Here is an 18,661-nt window from a genome sequence, read left to right as displayed (position 1 = left end):
AGTCTTTTTTGTGGATTTTACAGGCTCTTCTATGCCCTACAAAGTCAGAATTTCAGGTAGTTTTAATAATTTCTGGTCTTCTTTGGAAAAAAAAAAAAAAAAAAAAAAGGAAGCCATTTTTTTACCTCCCAAGCAATTTTAGAATACCATGAGCAAAATGCACAAACCCTTTTCTCTGAACAACGAGGGTGCTGGATTGCTTTGCTGCTCTTCAGAACAGGGAATTTTCCACTCAAATTATGAAAAAGACTATTTCATTTCAGGAATCTCTCACAAGGAACAAGCATGGTTGAGTTCTCTATATGTTCTAGAGTCCCTCCAAAGGTCAGCTGGAATGATCTTCCAATATCCCTAGGTGAGGACTCTGGTCATTTTTTATACAGCTGACCTGTAGGACCTACCTGCTTCTTTCTCTTGATATTATAATTTTCAGTGCCTCAGGAGACAGAGAGCTGGAAATAGAGCAGCTCAAGTCAGAATTCATTCACTGGGCTTTGAATCTGTCTCTTGAGCCTCAGCATGTGCAACTAAAGGAGAACTAGCCTAAAAAAACCTCTAGCTATTAATGAAAACTATTGGAAGCAAACCTTCAAATACTCAGAGGGCCTCAGAAAGAACTGACACCAAAAATTAATCTCAGCAGTGAAATTCCTCTGATTTCCATTATAAACTGAAAAAGAACAGCAGGATTTATATAACAATAGGTAATTAAAAAGTGGCATGGAAGATAGTGACTATTTCACTGATGTTAGTTCTTGCAGTGTTGTTTGAATTTTGCAGTGAAATACACGAGTTCTCTGAGCCTGACAGAGATAAAGCACAAATAACTGAATCTAATAGCTGCTTCTAAGCCTTATCCCTGAGCAATAAATGTACTAATTGCAGAAAGCAGGATCTAGCTTTCCTTTTGTGCTCAACATGTTGTCACACATGGATGGAAATAATTAGCATTTATCAGAAGGGTTTTGGCTCAAAAAAGTTCAGTGAAAGCCTAAGTATTTTGGAGATATATCAATAAACATTTCATTAAGAAAGGCTGGTTGGGGCTAGGTCTGTCTATGCCAGTGAGACATTCTTATTGCTCTGGCCCTAATACTAAAATCCTGGATGTACCTGAATGAATTCTCATCTAAACCTACACTCAGCAGACAGTAGGCAGAACAGAGGTGTGTGCATCATAGCCCATTCCCAAACCAGCTTTGTGAGCCTAGCTGGGTATCTCTGCAGCCTTCTAATTGAAATACCAAGGTTTCAATTCCAGAGATGATAGCCCAGCACAGCTCTGGTTGTGGAAGCATAAAAAATGAAGCTGAAATCTTCCAATGTAGAAGAAAATGAAATGTCAAAACATCAAAAAACTTTTCTGAAACCAAGTTTCTGTTCTGTAGCCAGCCTCTATTGGGACACATGTTATGAAGCAAATTATCTTTTTACTGAACCAGACAGGAAGAATGAAAAATCTATAGCTAATTTAAAATCTACCTGCTCCACACAGTATCTAAAATATTTTCCAAATGCATAGTGGCAGAACAGTTCTCCTAAACAAGGGATTCGCTCATTTGCCCTCCAGATCATCATTGATACTCCCTTAACCATGGCTTAGTGTCTAAAAAAAGTTCATTAATTTTCTTTCACAAAGTTTCTTACCAAGGTCCTGATGAAAAAAAAAAGGATTTGAAAGTAAGTTACATGAAAGGACATGACATCTCTGAACCTCAACTAAACTAGGGAATCCATAGAAAAGTTCTCTTGCTTTTTTTTTTCCCCCTTTCTTTTTTCACAAGAGAGTTGACCTCTGACAGGCTAGGATTTCTACTATGCTAAACATTACAGTGAGAGAACCAAGGAATGGAAAACTGGCCTGTACTCGTGATAATAAAGACTTCCCAGGTAAAAGAGAGTGGCAATGTTTTGTAATTATACTGTCCTTTGGTCACACAGATCCCCAGCTCCTGCCCCCCAGAGCAGAGCTAAGGAATGTGAAATTCTGTGATTGCTTAGGCTTTAATGCCTTCATGCAATTCACAGATTTCTAATTCACCACAAGGACTCACTACCTAATTACTAAGGCCTCAGTGCTCCAGGGAGAAAGGGAAGTATTAGCCCTGCTTTAACCCCTTTAACAAAAACCTACAAAGAAGTAAATCTTCACACATAGCCTTCAGACACAGCTGCATCTGTGCAAGTCTGTGCCACAGCCTCTCAAGCAGCCTGAGGACTTCTGTGGGCAGCAGCCTCTGCACAAACCCACCCAACTGCCACAAACACACAGCAGCAGCCTCTGCACAAACCCCCCAGACTGCCACAAACACACAGCAGCAGCCTCTGCACAAACCCACCAGACTGCCACAAACACACAGCAGCAGCCTCTGCACAAACTCACCAGACTGCCCCAAACACACAGCAGCAGCCTCTGCACAAACCCCCCAGACTGCCCCAAACACACAGCAGCAGCCTCTGCACAAACCCCCCAGACTGCCACAAACACACAGCAGCAGCCTCTGCACAAACTCACCAGACTGTCACAAACACACAGCAGCAGCAGCCTGCATCACAGCAGAGGTGGGCCAGGACTGAAGTGCAAGACTGGCAAAGTAGAAGTGAAACTCAAGAAGGTGAATGACCTGGACTGAGCTCACAGAAACCACTTGTCCCAACAGCACCCCTTAAAATGTTGCAGAAGTGAAGGGTAGTCAATCCAAATCCATTGCACACAGAACTCTTATTCCTCAGCACAGAGTGATTTGGCCATCCTCCTGAGATTAATGGTGCTCATGCCTTGGAGCTAACCTGACCTTCCATGACACTGTTCCAGCACCAAACAAAATTAAGAATAGTGTTTTGAAAACTCTGAGAAACATTAGCATGTGGGACTCATAAAAGTGACTCACACAGAGTAGAAACCAGAGCATTGCAGCCTTACTAACAACTTGAATCTTCACATGCAAGCTTCCAGACTAAATCTAAATTCTGCCAGGATCATAAATTATCACATCTATTCCTGTTAGTCCTTTCTTGCTTTCCAGAAGCATCTCTTCATAATGAGGACTGAAATGACATCTTTTCTACCTTCCCCCTTTTCTTATAAAGGGTAGCTTCTTTCTGGTTCCTAAAATCACAGACTTCAATTTCATCAAGTCTCTGACCAGTACAAGGATCTCCAGATAAGCTTCTTTGAAATGTGAGTCAAGGGAAAGGCAGGATATGGTGGTAATTTTTTCTTCAGCTGAAGATACTCAGGCTGACAGGCCTCTGATGATTTCCATTTAGTATTTTTATTCTGTACTAAAAAGCATAAAAATCTGTGAGTGTACGTATATTTTTAGTGTACCAGCACCAAACAAAACAGAAAGCAAGAACTGGTGCATAAAAATTACAGTAGGGGAGAGCAGAGACAGACAGAACTATTGAAAAATAAATAGATTTGCAGGATACTTTATGGATGTACAGAAAAGGACACCTGAAGTCAGTGTCACTATAAATGTTACTGATTTAATTAATTAGGAATACCAAGCTAAGCCAGTCAAAGTGAAAGAGTGACAGTAGCAATTCATACACTTGTTCAATAAGTCTTTTTTCACCATCAGGAAATGTTCCATTCGGGAATATGACCATTAGGTATATCCCATTTAAAAAATCCTGACCAAACTGCCAGAACTCCAAACATGGTCCCTGGATATGCATAAATCCTGTCTCCAGTGAGTACGTAGGGACCAGAGTGCTACATGTTCATAGTGGCAATTTGTCCTGGATTTGGTGATATCTGCAGCCAACTCAGGCCTGGAGTTACAAGAGAAATATAAAACACCAAGAAATACAAGAGAAACAGCATGCTCAGATCAAATCCAACATGGACAAGAACATGCAGAGTAAATCCAGTGCACAATAGAGATGTGTGCTTCTTTTCAGGAAATCTTGGACAGAACTCTGGTAGGTGTAATTACATGTTTTTACCTATAAGAATATATAACGATTTTCATAATAAATCAGACATGTACCTCTAAACTCAATAATGGTATTTGCTAACATGGATTCCCCATCAAAGTACTTCAGAGAAATCTGAATTGCAGAGAGCAATAAATCTCTGATGCCCTGCACACAGCTGGAGCAGCATGCAGGGAGCTGCAGTCCCATCTTTTGGAGTGCTGGGATGTTGGGCACTGCTCCCTGTGTGGTGAGGTGTCCCCATGAAAAGGATGGCACTTGCTGTGCATCCTAATGTGCTGCTGTAGATCAGCCTATTCCCAGTTCTTTCCCCAAAGCAGTTCACTGAAGCACGACCACAGGCTCCAGCTTGCTTCTCCTCTCAGATATGCTCACCCTCTGCTCTAACTCCTCCACTCTCCCTTCTGTTCTGTTAGGTTTATTTTCATCACAGTTACAGAAGTTTCGTGCTGAGCAAGTAAAATGATAGTTCCTTTTCTAAAAATCTTTTGATGTTTCCCAAAATAACTGCATCTACCAGACCTGTGAACCAGACCAAAATACCCTTTCACTAGTATTCAAAGGCAGAGAAGATAAACAGTGCTATATAAATCAGATTATCTTCCCCAGTGCAGAAATTCCTTTCCAATAAGTCTTTTTCTGGTATTTTACTGCTCGAATCAACACAGATACACACCGTCCACTTTTTTTTTCTCCTGGGAAGAGGACAGTTTACTTGAAGCCACTATCAAATGAATCACATTTCCACCTTGTAAAAAATTAAAGCAGCAAATTAAACTGCAGATGAGAGATACATCACACAGCAGAATATTAGATTAACTTAAAGCAATCCGTCAACTAAGAAAGGAAGAAAGACTCATCCATTTATTCTAGATAATTTCTTTTGTGGAAAGGAAGGTTTTTCATTGGTATCTGCAGAGAAAATCATTTCTGCCTGCCTATCAGTCCTGGCATGTGCCTCCAAGAGGAGGCATAAATACAGCTCAGGACCCCCAAGTGGAGCCCAGCTTTACCTCAGAAGCTGTAGAGGCACAGGGCCTGCCTTAGACCTGAGCACATTGTCCCTCTCAGCAGTGCTGACCACTTAATGCTTCACCAGAACTGAGCTTCTTCCTCACCTGAGGAGCAGGGACACTGCAAGTTCCTCTCACTCCCTCTGTCACTGACCCTCTACTAAGTTACTGATGAGATATCTTTTGATTTTCCAGTTTAGTGTAAACTTTTCCAGTGCAAAAATTGCTCCCTGTGCATTTGTACAGCACCCAGCTCAGTCAGTACCTCATGATGGTAAGAACCTTGTGCAGTGTCTCTTACAACAGATTTCCAGGATTATATGCAAACAGAAAGAGCATTTTAGCTTGACAGTGCTGTTCTATAAATTTGGATTCCCAAACCATCTTATTTTGTCAATCTTTGAAACAGATTAGTTTGCATATAAAATCACAGTTCATTTGGCACAGGATTTCCATACCTGGCTGCTTGTCAGTGCTTTGTGCAGTGTTATGAACCTCTGTTCCCCCATTAGTATTCACTGCAGCAAGATGATGAACGACACTGAAGATGTGTTTATCTGATGTAATTTCTTACTTGTCTTCACCCATTTACTATATACCTCATTTTGTTTCCTTTGTTGTCTTCAGTCTTTTACCTAGGAAAACTGTTAAATTTTTTTTCATGATTACCACTTTCTGCATATCCAGCTTCTTTGAAAAAATTCCTATTGACTTCAGAACACACTGGAACTGGCCTCTATGGAGGATGAATGTGTCTGGCATGCCTAATGCTGCAGTACCACCACCTACTCATCCTCTCTGGTTCTTGTCTGTTTTGGGGCTTCACATTTTATCAGCTCTGCCAATAAAACGTTAACATTTACCCTCCTTGCTTGCATTTCAGAAATATCCCAACCTCTGGCCATGCTGGCAGCATGTGGCACTCCTACCTAAGCCTCAGCCTGCACTCTGACCTCAATAAACAGTGGTACCTTTGATACCCAAAAGCCAACAAGAACCAGCTCATCTTGTCAATCTCTGAACCAGCAGGAGGGTCTCATCATTTTGTGACATGCAGCTTCATCCATGACTGATCTTGGTCCCTTTTAAACAGTGAAGCATACATGCTCTACTTCTCCATCACCTGTAAAAAGCATTTTTTTCCTGGATGTGACCATGCAAACATAATGCAATACACACAAGAATTTTCCCCATTACAGGATGTAAGGTAACAATCTTTACCTTAGGACTTGTATTTTCCTGCAACTTTGCAGGACAAGTCGTTTCAATTGGAAAAAACAAATTATGCCAGAAAGAATTCAGCTCATCCTCCCTCTCCGTAAGGCCAGCCAAAGGGACTGGCTTTTTAATTATCGAGCAAGAGCATCAGTAAAACATCTCCACCTCCTTCACAGGATCCTCAGGCTCCAAACTCATTATCAGATTGCTTTTTAAGAGTCAGCAAATGAAACTCCCTCCAGCGTTATAATCACCACAGTGATTATAATTCCATGGTGCAGTGAAGTTTTAGGTCGCTACAGACTTGGAGCCAGTGTTACAACCACAGACTGCACCACACAGCCCCCACCAAGCAGCACCACACTGGGAAGCTCAATCTGCTTACTGGAACAATCTTTAAATAGTATTAGCTGGCAGACAGCATTTCCTCCAGCTCAGGCTGCAGCAACACTAGGGGGTTGTAATGCATCCCAAATAGAACACAGCACATGCTTCGTAAGCTGTCCTATAACTGGCTCTTATTTATTAGAGACTCAGCTCCCCTAAAGTGGGATTGGAAAGGCAACAGGAAGAAAAAAAACAACTCTCTTATTTTTCAAACCATTATGTTCAAACTATTGCTTCAAACCCAGCAATTTTTTGATAACCATTTTTTTGGAAAAGCCATGTTTTTTAAATAACCATTACAAAATAATAACTGAGAACATTTCAAAAAGCATTCTACTTGATCAAAAAAAGTAAACCAGAGATGGTACCTTCAGACTCTAAAGGTTCCTTTACAGGAAAAAAAATCCTCTTTTATATTTTAGTCACAGACTTGAAAGATGAGTGTAAAGGGCTTAGACCATTTCTCAAGCACTTAGCACCTGCCAGGTGAGGCCCAGGTGTGGATAAAATTTGGCTAGACTTTAGAATCAGCTTTTAGGAACACTCTTAAATCTGTCTGCAAGTAGATGCCAATCCTAATCTAGTTTCTCTTGGAGCTCTGTCCCTTATTAGATTCAATAATCACTCTTCTGAGTGACGGCAAAAGGAAATTCACTAAAAACTGTTTTGGAGATCTGAAAGTGTCTCTCCCAGTGTGATAATTACTATGTTTCCATTTCTGTTAATGACATCTAAGAACTGGAAACAAAAGTAGTGGCGGAGGATTAAGTAATTATGGAGTATTAGATGCATTTGAAGAGCAGGGTCACAGAAAAAGGCAGGAGGAGGAAAGAGTGAGCATGCTGTGGGCTGCTCATCAGCTTGAAAGCTATAAAATATTCCCCCTTACTCACAGCGTGGTAGCTGTAAAGGACACAGACTCACAGTACAGATCAGCTGTTCTTTATTGTCCCCATTCTGGAGAGATACAGCTTTTATGGGTAAGTAAAGCTCTTGTTAACTATAGATAGATACCATCTCTAGTCTGTGCTTAATTTTCTCTCATCTACAAATTGCAGATGTATGTGACAGAAATAGAAAACTAATTTAAGCTCGTTTAAATATACAGGTGTAGTTCTATGATAAATGCAATACTATAGGTGACCTAAAATTCTTGTGTCTTCTATTTCAAATAATACTTAACACTTAAAGTCACATGAAAATTAAGGCTGGTTTAAAGAAAACTAGTAAATTATAAGAATGGCAATGAAAAGGGAACTTAAAGCACTGGAAAATGATGAGTTCTTATGAAATTTAAGCATTTGAAAGCAAGCTGAAATTCATTCCTCTCTATTGACAGTACAACATCCATCAAAGCAAATATGCTCACATGTGCCTCTGCATAGGTGCTGCACATTGCCAAGCACTACTGGAAGGACTGGAGCTGCATTGAGGTGGTCCAGACTTTGAATACAATTATTTATGACTCAACCCTCAGCACAGGGAAAGCTGGAGTACAAGCCCTTAGCTCTGACCTTTCCATGTGAAAGGAATATCTTTCATACTGGATTTAAAATATACCTTTGAGACTTGAATTTCCATTTGTTTCCAGATCATTCCAAGGTATTGCCTAACTGGATCAAAGGGCTCAGCCTTCCACTTTCATTCATGTGATGAACTCACGTCACAGTTGGATCTCATGACATCAGCAGAACTAATCTTAGTAATACTCAATATGTTTAAGGGTGAAATAATCTCTCTCTAAGAGCAGTATGACAACTGAGATGCCATTTACAGTAATTACCTTCCTAGTCAATTAAATGATTATTCAAGTAAGGTTAAACATTTCAGTAGTTTTGGGACACGGATAAAAAAAGCAGGTCAAAATTTAACTTAAAAGCACTTTAGACAGTCAGAGAGATGGACACAAAACATAAGTGGACTAAACTAGTATTAGACAGGTATTGCTTCTGGCTAAACTACCTCTACTGTACAGGTAATTTCTATAGGACTGACTTCCTATTGCAATTCAGGTGGAGACAGCTGAACTTAGTGGATTGTTTCTTCTACTCCTACATCATTTATGTGTACCTGTCCTACTTTCTCAATGTTCTGCTCAGAAGGTTTATCCTTTTGATCTATTTGCTGGTTGTGGCTCAAAGTTTTTATGCCCACTTTTGTTCCTGCTCTTTCCAGCCTGATTTTACTCACACAGCACTGTTTCTGCTGCCCAAGTACAAAACTCTGGGCAGGATAATCAGAAATGACAAACAGAAACCCACACACTTCTAGGTACAGGTTTGTCAAACTTTAAAAAAAAAACCCAAAACCATTCATTCCTTTAAAACCATAAAACAATTCAGATAATTTTTAGATGTAGGATATGTTACCTTCCTTACAGCTAAAAATACTAAAAGCCAGCCTGGAAAATATTACAAATTCCTTGTGTGTGCAGTTTTCAGCATTCCCCAGCACCTTGCCATTTGCTTCAACAGCATTATAAACCCATAATACATCAATACCATAGGGAAATCCCACAGCTGCTGCTTTTAATACAAGTTGCTTTTCCTTCTTGATTTTAAAGCATTGTATCAGATGCGCTTAAATAAATCAGAGTCAGGAAATTTATTGCTGTCTAGAACCAAATGAAAATTCAGCTACTCTTCTTTAGAACTAGAAATAGACTGCAGCAAAGGCAATAAAGCCATCCTGACCTGCACAGGCTGCAAGAGGGGGGACAGGGTCCCAAAAGCAGTTTTGAACCAACTCCTCAAAGGCTCTCAGCCTCATTTCTGAGGTGCTTTGTAAAACAAAGCTCTTACACTTGAGGAAGGATGAGATTGTGTCTGAAGGCTCATACCTGGTACATGTCCATCTTTTCTGTTTCTAAGGACTTGTTTGTATCACAGTCTCCAACAATCTGGAAAAAAAAAAGAAAAAACAATCCCTGTCTTCTCGCTCTGTTGCAATCCAAGTAGCTTAATATCCATTTGCCTAAACTTATCATTCTTGTGCTTTGGGATCTCTCCACATGTGTAAAAAAAACCTAAATTAAGTAAGTAAAATACAGTGCTGCTTGGAAAGAGCTAAATTATCTTTTCACTATTCTAATATCAAAATCAAATTTTCAAGGGGAGCTGTTTTCTAATGGAGATACAATTTAAATTAAATCTATACAGAAAAAGTACTTCACTGAGGGCCCGGTCCAGGGAAGGACAGTGACAGTATATTGCTGTTTATAAACTGGAATGGGGACTTTGCTATGGTCTTTTGTAGTTAAGAGTACAAAACTATATCCTGTCAAGTCTAAAAACATTTGGGAATAAAAGCAGCTCAGCTTCACTGAAAGATCTGTAGAAACTCCTTCAAAAACACCAATTCCAGACAAGAAAAACAAATATCCATTTAAAAGAAATTACCCCACATTACGAATTAGAGAATATTTTAAGACTATTAGAAATATCAGAAGTATTTGGAATCAGTGCTGTTTAATGCAGATGTTGAATCTAACATCCCAAAAGTATTTTATCTAAATAATTTTATCATTCTTTAACTTTTATGTGCAAAAACAGAAGAACAATTGGAAGAAATCTAGCCACAAAGAAATTCAGCCAAGACAAGCTCAGCACAGCAAAAGAATCTTAGGACTTGCTCAGAGACAGTCCCTCCTACCCCTTATTAAATGTTTCTTTTTCTGAAAAGCCCCTCCCACCCACTTCAATAATTTTGATATTAATAAAATTATTTAGATAATTTCTAATGATTGCAAGCATTTCTTCCAGACAAGTAAAATTGAGAGAAACCTGCCAAGATTTTTGAACCAGATAGTTCTGGGTAATGTCAAAGAAGCTTGCACAGCATTACATAAAGATGAATTTATCCAGGAAAATCTTATTGCAACCTTCAATGCCCAGGCAACACCAAACCTACTCACACAGCAAAAGTAACCAGGTCAACATCATTAAGTTAAAACAAACAAGAAATTAGTCAGGAGGAAGAAAAAAAAAAAATCGAATTTTCAAAATTGCTGAGGCAATTTTTAAAGATGCTAAGGCATCTGTGTCCACCTGCATACCTAAAATCTGATCCTTCTTGCTCTGCTGGAAACAAGCATAAAAGTAACACTTTATAGGTATTGAAAAAGGGATGCACAAGTAAGCAGATGCTGCTGAGCAACTTGGGTTTGGAGCAGAGCTCTAAATGGTAGGTCACAACTTACAGCAGTGTGTTACTTGCATTAAGCACCACAGAGCTCATAAGGCCATAGCTTTTAAAATGTGTGTCAGAACTGAGAATGATCTTTTTTTATGGTACAAAGTCTCTTATACTGCATAAAAATATCCAAACACACACACCCACTAAGCAAGAAAAGATATTCCTGACACGTCCATTATGCAACCAACTTCAATCCTGTCTTCCAAGGACCCTCTTCACATCTCTCTCATTATAAAATAGGTCAAATGCACATGTCAGGATCAAAATCATAATACTCAGCACTACAAAATTTCAGACAGTGCCACAAAAAAATTTTACATTTAACAGAATTTAGGCAAATTCCCACTACTGTCCACTTTATTCTGGAGATCTCTGTGATTAATAAGGTACCTCACTCCATAGGTCATGCAATACCCTTATCTTCAACATTTCAGGAACAAAATCTTCCTCTCTCAATGGCTTTTTCCAGATCTTGACTGGAGTCATACAAGCAATTAGCAAGAACAAGACAGGTGCAGGTAGAGGACAAGTTGCAGACAAAATACACTTTTTTGGCATTGTACCAGAGAAGCAAAAGAGAAATGAATGCCCTTTCCAGGCCTACAATGTATCTTTGTACTGTAGCTCTTTAAACAACATTTGTCACACACAAGCAGAACAAATGCTCAGGCCTATGACTTTACTTGCAGAGAAGCCATCATTAATTAAACCCTAGAAGTTCAAGAATCTTAATCTGGACAGTGGAACCTTTGTGCTGTGCCTGTTTAGGTGGAGTCAAGGCACAAAAGGCCAATAATTGCATTTGCTTTGTTATTTGCCATCCCTCCTCATAGGTCTCCTGCCCCTGGCTCCCTGGTGGGGCCTCCTTGCTCTGCCAGCCGTGTCCAACATCCACCTCCACTCCCAGGAGATTGTTTAGCAGGCAGAGCTGAGGGCTGGCCTGATGCTTTCACAGCAGCAAAAAGGCTTCTGCTTTTTCACAGCTGTTCTTTTGCTTGGCCAAAAAGCCCCTTGTAGGAGTTGTCAGCCAAAGGAAATTAGTGTTTTCTCTGCCATGGAGTCTAATTGGTTTTTTTCTCCACTGACAGCTCTTCAAGCTAAATTTAGGGAGCCAGGAAAATTAGACTGAATGTTATTTGGCTGAGACTATGGCCCACTTCCCATACACACATGATAACCATAGGGAAGGGTTCCTTTAATTCACTGTACGCTGCAAAACTTAACATGTATATTAACTGCATGATCAAAGGTATCTTTAGAGACCAACATCACTCAACAAATGCAGAAAGCTAGATCTCCAGTAAGCAAGACAGAAATTTCATTCATTTCCATGAATGAATCCAATTTATCCCCAGCTGTCACAATTTATCTGATTGCTTATCTGTTCACATATAGCTTTGCTGCACTGACAATTTACTCCTCTTTCACAATACGTGATGAAATCAGCACCTCCTGGAACCAAACAACTGTGAAAGAAGCTGAACTTTGATTTAAACCATCAAGTTTTGCTGACCCCTTGTTTATTAAAAAAAAAGCCTAACTGAAAATATTACCCAAACACAAATTGTGCTGATGGTGCTGTACTCATTGCTTTTGACCACAGCACACTTGTGGCTATTCCTGCAAGCATGACTTCCAGCCTTTGGATCTACAATTTCCTTATCTTGCACAATAAATTGCAGTATCTGGGAGCTCAGGCTCAGCATTAGCCTATGAAGCTGGGCTATGTCCAACAGACCTATCCCCTAAGCACTAAGTCAGTTAAATTATCAGGCAGGTAAAAAGGCACATACTGGTACACAAGTTTACAACATTGTGATACCTTTACACTGAAGTGAATTTTACCCCTATTCTCCATCCCTCAGAAAAGGAACAAGTTTAATGGAATACAATTAAGCAGCTTTTCATGCTCTTTGGCACACGTGTTCTCCCTGACTGCACTGGGCTGGCTTTATTTTGACTTATCTCACTGGCCTGTTTTAGGTTATCATATTTTTCCTCTTATCTGCTTTCAGTCAGGGTTTTGCAGCCATTTTTCTTGTTGACTCCACAGGGCATAACATCAGCCACAAGCCAAGAGGATCTGCTTTCCCCACACACACTTTTTACTGCACTACCTCCTCGGTGGAATTCAATTACCCAAGAATAAAGCTAAAAATAATAAAAAGATAAGTTGCTTCCCACCTCCCAAACAATCTCAATTTCACAATCAATTGCCATTTTTTTCTCACCACAACAATCTATCAATTTGGTTACCACAAGAATATCAGTATCTCCTTTTACCAGGGCTTCTGAGTCTGCATTTCTCAACTAGTTTTCTGAAAACTTCTTCTGTCCATCTCAGTTTCTTTTTCTACTTTACTGCTAAGTGATTTCTTTACCTCGTTTTCAAATTTAAAAAAAAAAGCCATGCAGGACACCACATCAAAGAGAGCTTTTGTGGCTGTCCTACCTGATTTGTGGCAATTAAGAGAATTTTAGACATGGATTATAGAAAGTTTTTTAAATCCTCGTGATTAATAGAGAACATTACAGCAAGCACTAGCCAGTCAGGCTTAAATTCCTGTCTTCATCAGCCATTCCACCTATGGCTCAGGCTAAACAGTGAAAATCTCCTTTAAAATCTGCTGCTTTCTCATGTTCTTTGAATAGTAAAACATTCAAAGATCCAGCCCACAGGATCATAGGCTTTGAATATTTTAAAGAGCTCAGGATGGGCCAATGCAGTCCAGAAAGGCTGCAAAAGCAATGAGCAAAGGTCAGATTTTGGGGACAACACAGTGGGCTTTCCCCTGTTTTCCAGTTCTAGGCAAGAGGTATTTTTAGTGCACACTTAAGTATTTTGCCATTAACATTGAGAAAAATTACCTATGGTCTAGACCAGAAGAAAAGAATATTGGGGAAAATATGGGCCTTTTCAGATTCTGAAAGTAGATGGAAGGAGGTATTTCAATTCCCAGGTAATGACAGGGCTCCAGCTTCCTAGGAAAAGCTATACTCATACATTCCTACTCCTTTCCTCCTTGAAGAGAGTTGCTGAAGAATGCAGAGGAACAAGAGTTAAAAACCAGCCAGGTCAGGAGTTGTTCATAATTATATCCCTTTCATCCTCAGGATATTAGTTTCAAATTCTCTCCCCAGGTCCTGTTTAATCTCGTGATTTTTCTCCTACATCTTATCACCCCTGAGTGCAGTGACAAAGACACAAAATGTATCTTTTAACATGGCCATAAGTGGCTTTCCATGGAGACATAGATAATAGCTTATCTGATTTATAGGACAATTTCCTTGCCATGGGTTTGAAAGCCTGAAGAGATGGAGGATCTGTTCCTCCAGTACTCTACTTCATGTACCAAGATAAGATATCTCTATTAGAAAGAATGTAAGTCAGCCCAGTCCCAAAACAGTTGCATGACTTTCTAGAGATGAAATACAATAATTCACCACTGGAGAAATTAAAAAAAAAAAAAATCTTGCCTTGGATTGAATTGCATCTTTCCCCTCCCCTCCCTGGTAACAAAATCAAAAGCAGCAGCTTTTGCTACCCTTGGTTACAGCAAAATGCTGCAATCATGGAGCTGCAGCACTCACAGCCAGCAGCAATGTGCTTGACCTTACAGGCCTTATTTGCTCTGAACACACATACACTCACCAGCCCTCCTGGACTTCTCCATCCCCAGTTTACACCTTTATGTCTCATATGAAACAAATTTAATATCATATTCCCAGGCAAGGAGACCTGGAGCTTTATTTTGACTACTATACAGTAATACTTCTACTCAGCACACAGGTACATTTATTACCATAGGTTCATTTAGGACCTGCCACAACAAACCAGGAATTATTTTATCCATTTCAGGCAAGAGCATTAAAAAAATGCTGTGAGAAGATGGAGACTTGCAGCTACATGATTTTGCAGGCTGCCACCCTAACATGAATGTCGGTCAACTATTACTTTTGCTTTGTTTTAATTATATTGCTAGACAGACCTATCAGCTATTTTGCAGTATTATGAGTTGAAATTTTAGTTTCTTCAGGCTACATCTTAGGCTTTTTAGCTATTCTTGAGCTGCAGAACTCTAGGAGTTTCTCAGCCCTAACCTTCATCCCTCAGCTGTTACACAGGATACCTCAAAATAGAGACTTAGGTTTCCTGCCCTGGTGATACAATAAATTTACCAAAAACTATATTCAAGAGATGACAATTTAAACAAGAAAAAAAAAAAAGAGTTATTTTCTCTCTCAATCCAAGTTATTTTGTGGCACTTATCTCTAGTCCATGTTCTGCAAGCTAAATTACAAACAAATTTAACATCAATACTTTAATGAATTTAAGTGCAATTAAACAACATGAAACTTCCACCAAAGAAGATCCCTGTGGAATTGATGACTAAGTTAAGAAAGCATACCTGGGAAAGGATACATAGTGTCTGCTTTTACTGTTCTTTAATCATCTATTACCAGAGACATTACACAAAGCTAAATAGACCTCTATTGTAACTACCTCATCTTTATACTCTGGAAAAACACATTATCTTGTTTTTCTGCTTTGAATAATGCTGATTATAATAATCCATGGAAGAACCTTTTAAAATATACTAAGTGACAGAAGAATAAGTTCAGTATGTGAAATTACTGAAGGATGAGGCAGCAAAACACAAGGCATTTGACTGGATTAAGTTCTTTCAAGCCCTCAAATTGGCTTATACTGACCTCACACTGCTCAAGACCCAAATAACAATAAGTAATACCATGAGAAGCATTTATATTCAAGTATAGAATCTATACTTCCTCTAGAAAAAAAAAAAGAGAAAATCATTTCTACACATGGGAGCAGCTATAAAAAGAAAAAAAAATCAGAAGCCATTGCTGCTTTAGAAGGGACAAAACCAGTTGCTGAAAGAGGGAGATGTATGGGATTCTCTCACTCCCTGAGGACTTTACAGGTGAAAAACTAGCACTGAGAATTGACACAGCAGTGGTTCAAGGGATCCAAAGAGCTCACTCCTCATGGCTCTTTCCCCACTCCAGAAGCCTCATGAAGCTGCTGTGCTACAGAACATTTTCTGCACTATTGTCTCTGCTCTCATTAGCATGGTCAAAAGCCAACTCCCACAGCAAAAGCCCAGTTCCTCTGTCTCTTACTCAGTATCTTATGTACAGATTTATGTGTGAATTAATAATCTATGCCTTCAGCTCAAGAAAAAGGCCTTTTGTACCTCAGTCTCAAGAGATTTCTAAACTCAGGCCCTGCAGGCAATGAGTGCCCATTTCCCTCTCTTCTACGGTGAATCACTAAAGCTGATGAGTGATATTCTAGCAAAAATGCTGATTCAAGAGAACGAATAGTATTCCTTCAGAAGATGTTTATTCTGCTCAAAGCCTCCTCAGAGGCCAGGGGGGCGGGCAGTCCCTGCTGTGTGAGCAGCTGGCTGGCCTGGCTGGCACCCTTCCAGCCTGGCTCCCCGCCACGCAGCCCGGCTGGCCAAGAACCACTGCTGCAAAAACCTGAAACAAACCCTTCTGGTTTGCCTCTAGCTCCACTGTGCCAACAAGCTATTCCAGCATGGGATGAAACAAGATGTCAGCACCCCAGAATTTTTCACAAAGCAGAAATAAATTCCCTTTTCTGGTCAGTTTTAGTCACAATCTGTATATGTTGTACTGCTTTTTCACATAAATAACTATCTTAAGTGTCTGCTTCACTGCCCCTGCAGAAGCATGGCCTTAAACACAAGAAGTATTGAGGAACCAGTCCCAAGCTAGTTATGCTAATCAAGTTTTTATGAATAACAAGCATGATAAAATTCTGAGTCCCTGAGAAAAAGGTTCAGTATTTTAATACTCTTATAGCTAAATGCTGCTTTCTGTGAGGCTTTTAGAAGTAACTGCTCAGTCAGCCACCACTCATACTACTCATTTCAAAATACCAAAGACCAAAACCAGAGGGGTGTTGTACAAGGACTTTGTCATCATGCATATGGTGCTATTCTACTATCTGTTTTCTGGAGAAATGACAAAGCATCCAGATTTCTAGTTACCACTGTACTGACCAGTATAGACTGTCCCCTGTTATTTGTAAAACAACCTCCTCCATCTTAAGAAATCCTGCCTTTCCATAGCTTTATAGATCCTCATTAGAAATATTTTAGCAATCTATTTGCAAACATCACTATTGCTCTAATTAGAGAGCACAGTACTAGAAGTCAAATGCCAACACACTCTGGGTCTTGATAAGATGATAGCAGAATTCAGTAGATAATTCAATCTCACAGGCTTCTAATTTATTTCATGTTGCTCAACCAGCAGCTGTAGCCTTCTGCCCACTCCCACTAGATCTTTAAGATCAAACCTGATTCAACTGTCAGGTGGCTCAGGTGGTTTGGGTTTTTTTCTGTTTTTGTGTAAAAAAGCTGCATTCTACTGTACTTCATTTACACAAAATTATTTATTCAGCAAATTTTGGCAAGAGAACTGGACCTGATGAATTCAGCTATTTTTCTGGAGATGGCAGCTTCTTTAATCTGTTTTTAAGTACATGCTTTTAATTTTTTAAGCTAAATAATTTTTCTTCCTAATAGGCAGTAACAGCTTTTAATTTTGTTCTACTTCAACTCCCTTTACCTCATCCTCTTTTCAAAACAGCTCAGGACACTTTTGTTCCTCAGAGGTAAATTCCTGTATGCACTGAATTTGTGTGTTTTCATTTAAAAAAATCTCACATTAATTAATAGATACATTAGGGACAGAGAATATAGTGAGTTCACCTAACAAAAATAAGTGATCAATTATTAATCCTCATAAAATAATTTCTGAGGCATGATTCATGAGCCAGCATTTTCAATGAAACCATTTGTAAAGCAGAAATGCTATTTTACTACAGTTTTGGTAACATTCTACATTATATCCTAAAGATTAACTGCTTAAGACATCAGATTTCCAGCAATATTTCTTACATTAATTGCAGCCACTTTAGGTCTTTTTGTTTTAGAAAGCAGATGGAGGAATCTTCATATTAAAAGGACAGAAAATTCCTGACAAAACAATAAAATAAATGGTAACCAACTGTCAGAATTGGTTCTGATACTAGAGAGTTTATTAGAGATTAAAAGATGATTGATTACATCATTAACTGTGACATGCAGAACAGCACTGAGATCAACAACAGCATTAATAAAGTTGGAAGCAGTAAGAATGGGATGTGTTTACAAAAACAGTTGCAAGGAATGTGGGAAATTAACATGCAGAAGTCTGATCTCTGCACAAGTCAATTGTAGGATTATAGTAAAGCACAGAGATGCTAAACACAGACATGATGAAAAAGGTTAGTCTCTCTGACTTGTGTGGAGGTTCACCTCCACTACCTGTTTCAACCTGTCTCTGAACATATTTTTAAGGAGCCAGTAAGAAGGTCAATAAAGGAGATACTGTTAATGCATTTCAATTTCTACAAACCTTTCAATAACCTTTAGCTAAGTTATCTTGGGATATGAGAGATGATTATCTGATGAAGTCTGGAGAGCTGAATAAAGGCTGAATTTACAATAGAAAGGCAAAATTATTAGAGGTTACCTTTGGTGGAACCTGTGCAATTCAATATATTCATAAATGACCTAGAAATAGCAGATTTTCTGTAAATACTAAGCATATTGACAGAGGAATTACAAAGGAGGACAATAATCAAAATCCATCTGATTATGACAGACATGGAAGAGCTAATAGTGAAGGATAATTCCTTTCTCTTATGACAGCAACTCAAAGGCCATTAACTTTGACCTTTTTGGTAAATATTTTAAAACAAAGGGAACTATCTTCCTCTTAGAACAGTAAAACTGTGTGATGTGGAGATTAAAATTATGAATTCATTTATATAGGGAAAAAAAAATACAAATAAAAGTTGATCA

At 39.1% G+C, this 18,661-nt stretch overlaps 1 protein-coding gene across 1 annotated transcript in view; it reads left to right on the top strand.

Annotated features, from left to right (window-relative positions):
• Window positions 1–7,329: 7,329 nt before the first annotated feature.
• The window catches only part of LOC129123220 (rap1 GTPase-GDP dissociation stimulator 1-like), a 31,032-nt gene continuing 19,700 nt past the window's right edge, over window positions 7,330–18,661 (top strand). The window contains 2 exon segments of the mRNA XM_054637483.2: window positions 7,330–7,489; window positions 7,492–7,543. Of these exon segments, the coding sequence (XP_054493458.2) occupies window positions 7,403–7,489; window positions 7,492–7,543 (139 nt within the window). The 5' untranslated portion in view covers window positions 7,330–7,402.

The sequence above is a fragment of the Agelaius phoeniceus genome, chromosome 9, assembly GCF_051311805.1.
Source record: "Agelaius phoeniceus isolate bAgePho1 chromosome 9, bAgePho1.hap1, whole genome shotgun sequence".
NCBI lineage: Eukaryota > Metazoa > Chordata > Aves > Passeriformes > Icteridae > Agelaius > Agelaius phoeniceus.
This window is presented reverse-complemented; position numbering and strand designations above follow the sequence as displayed.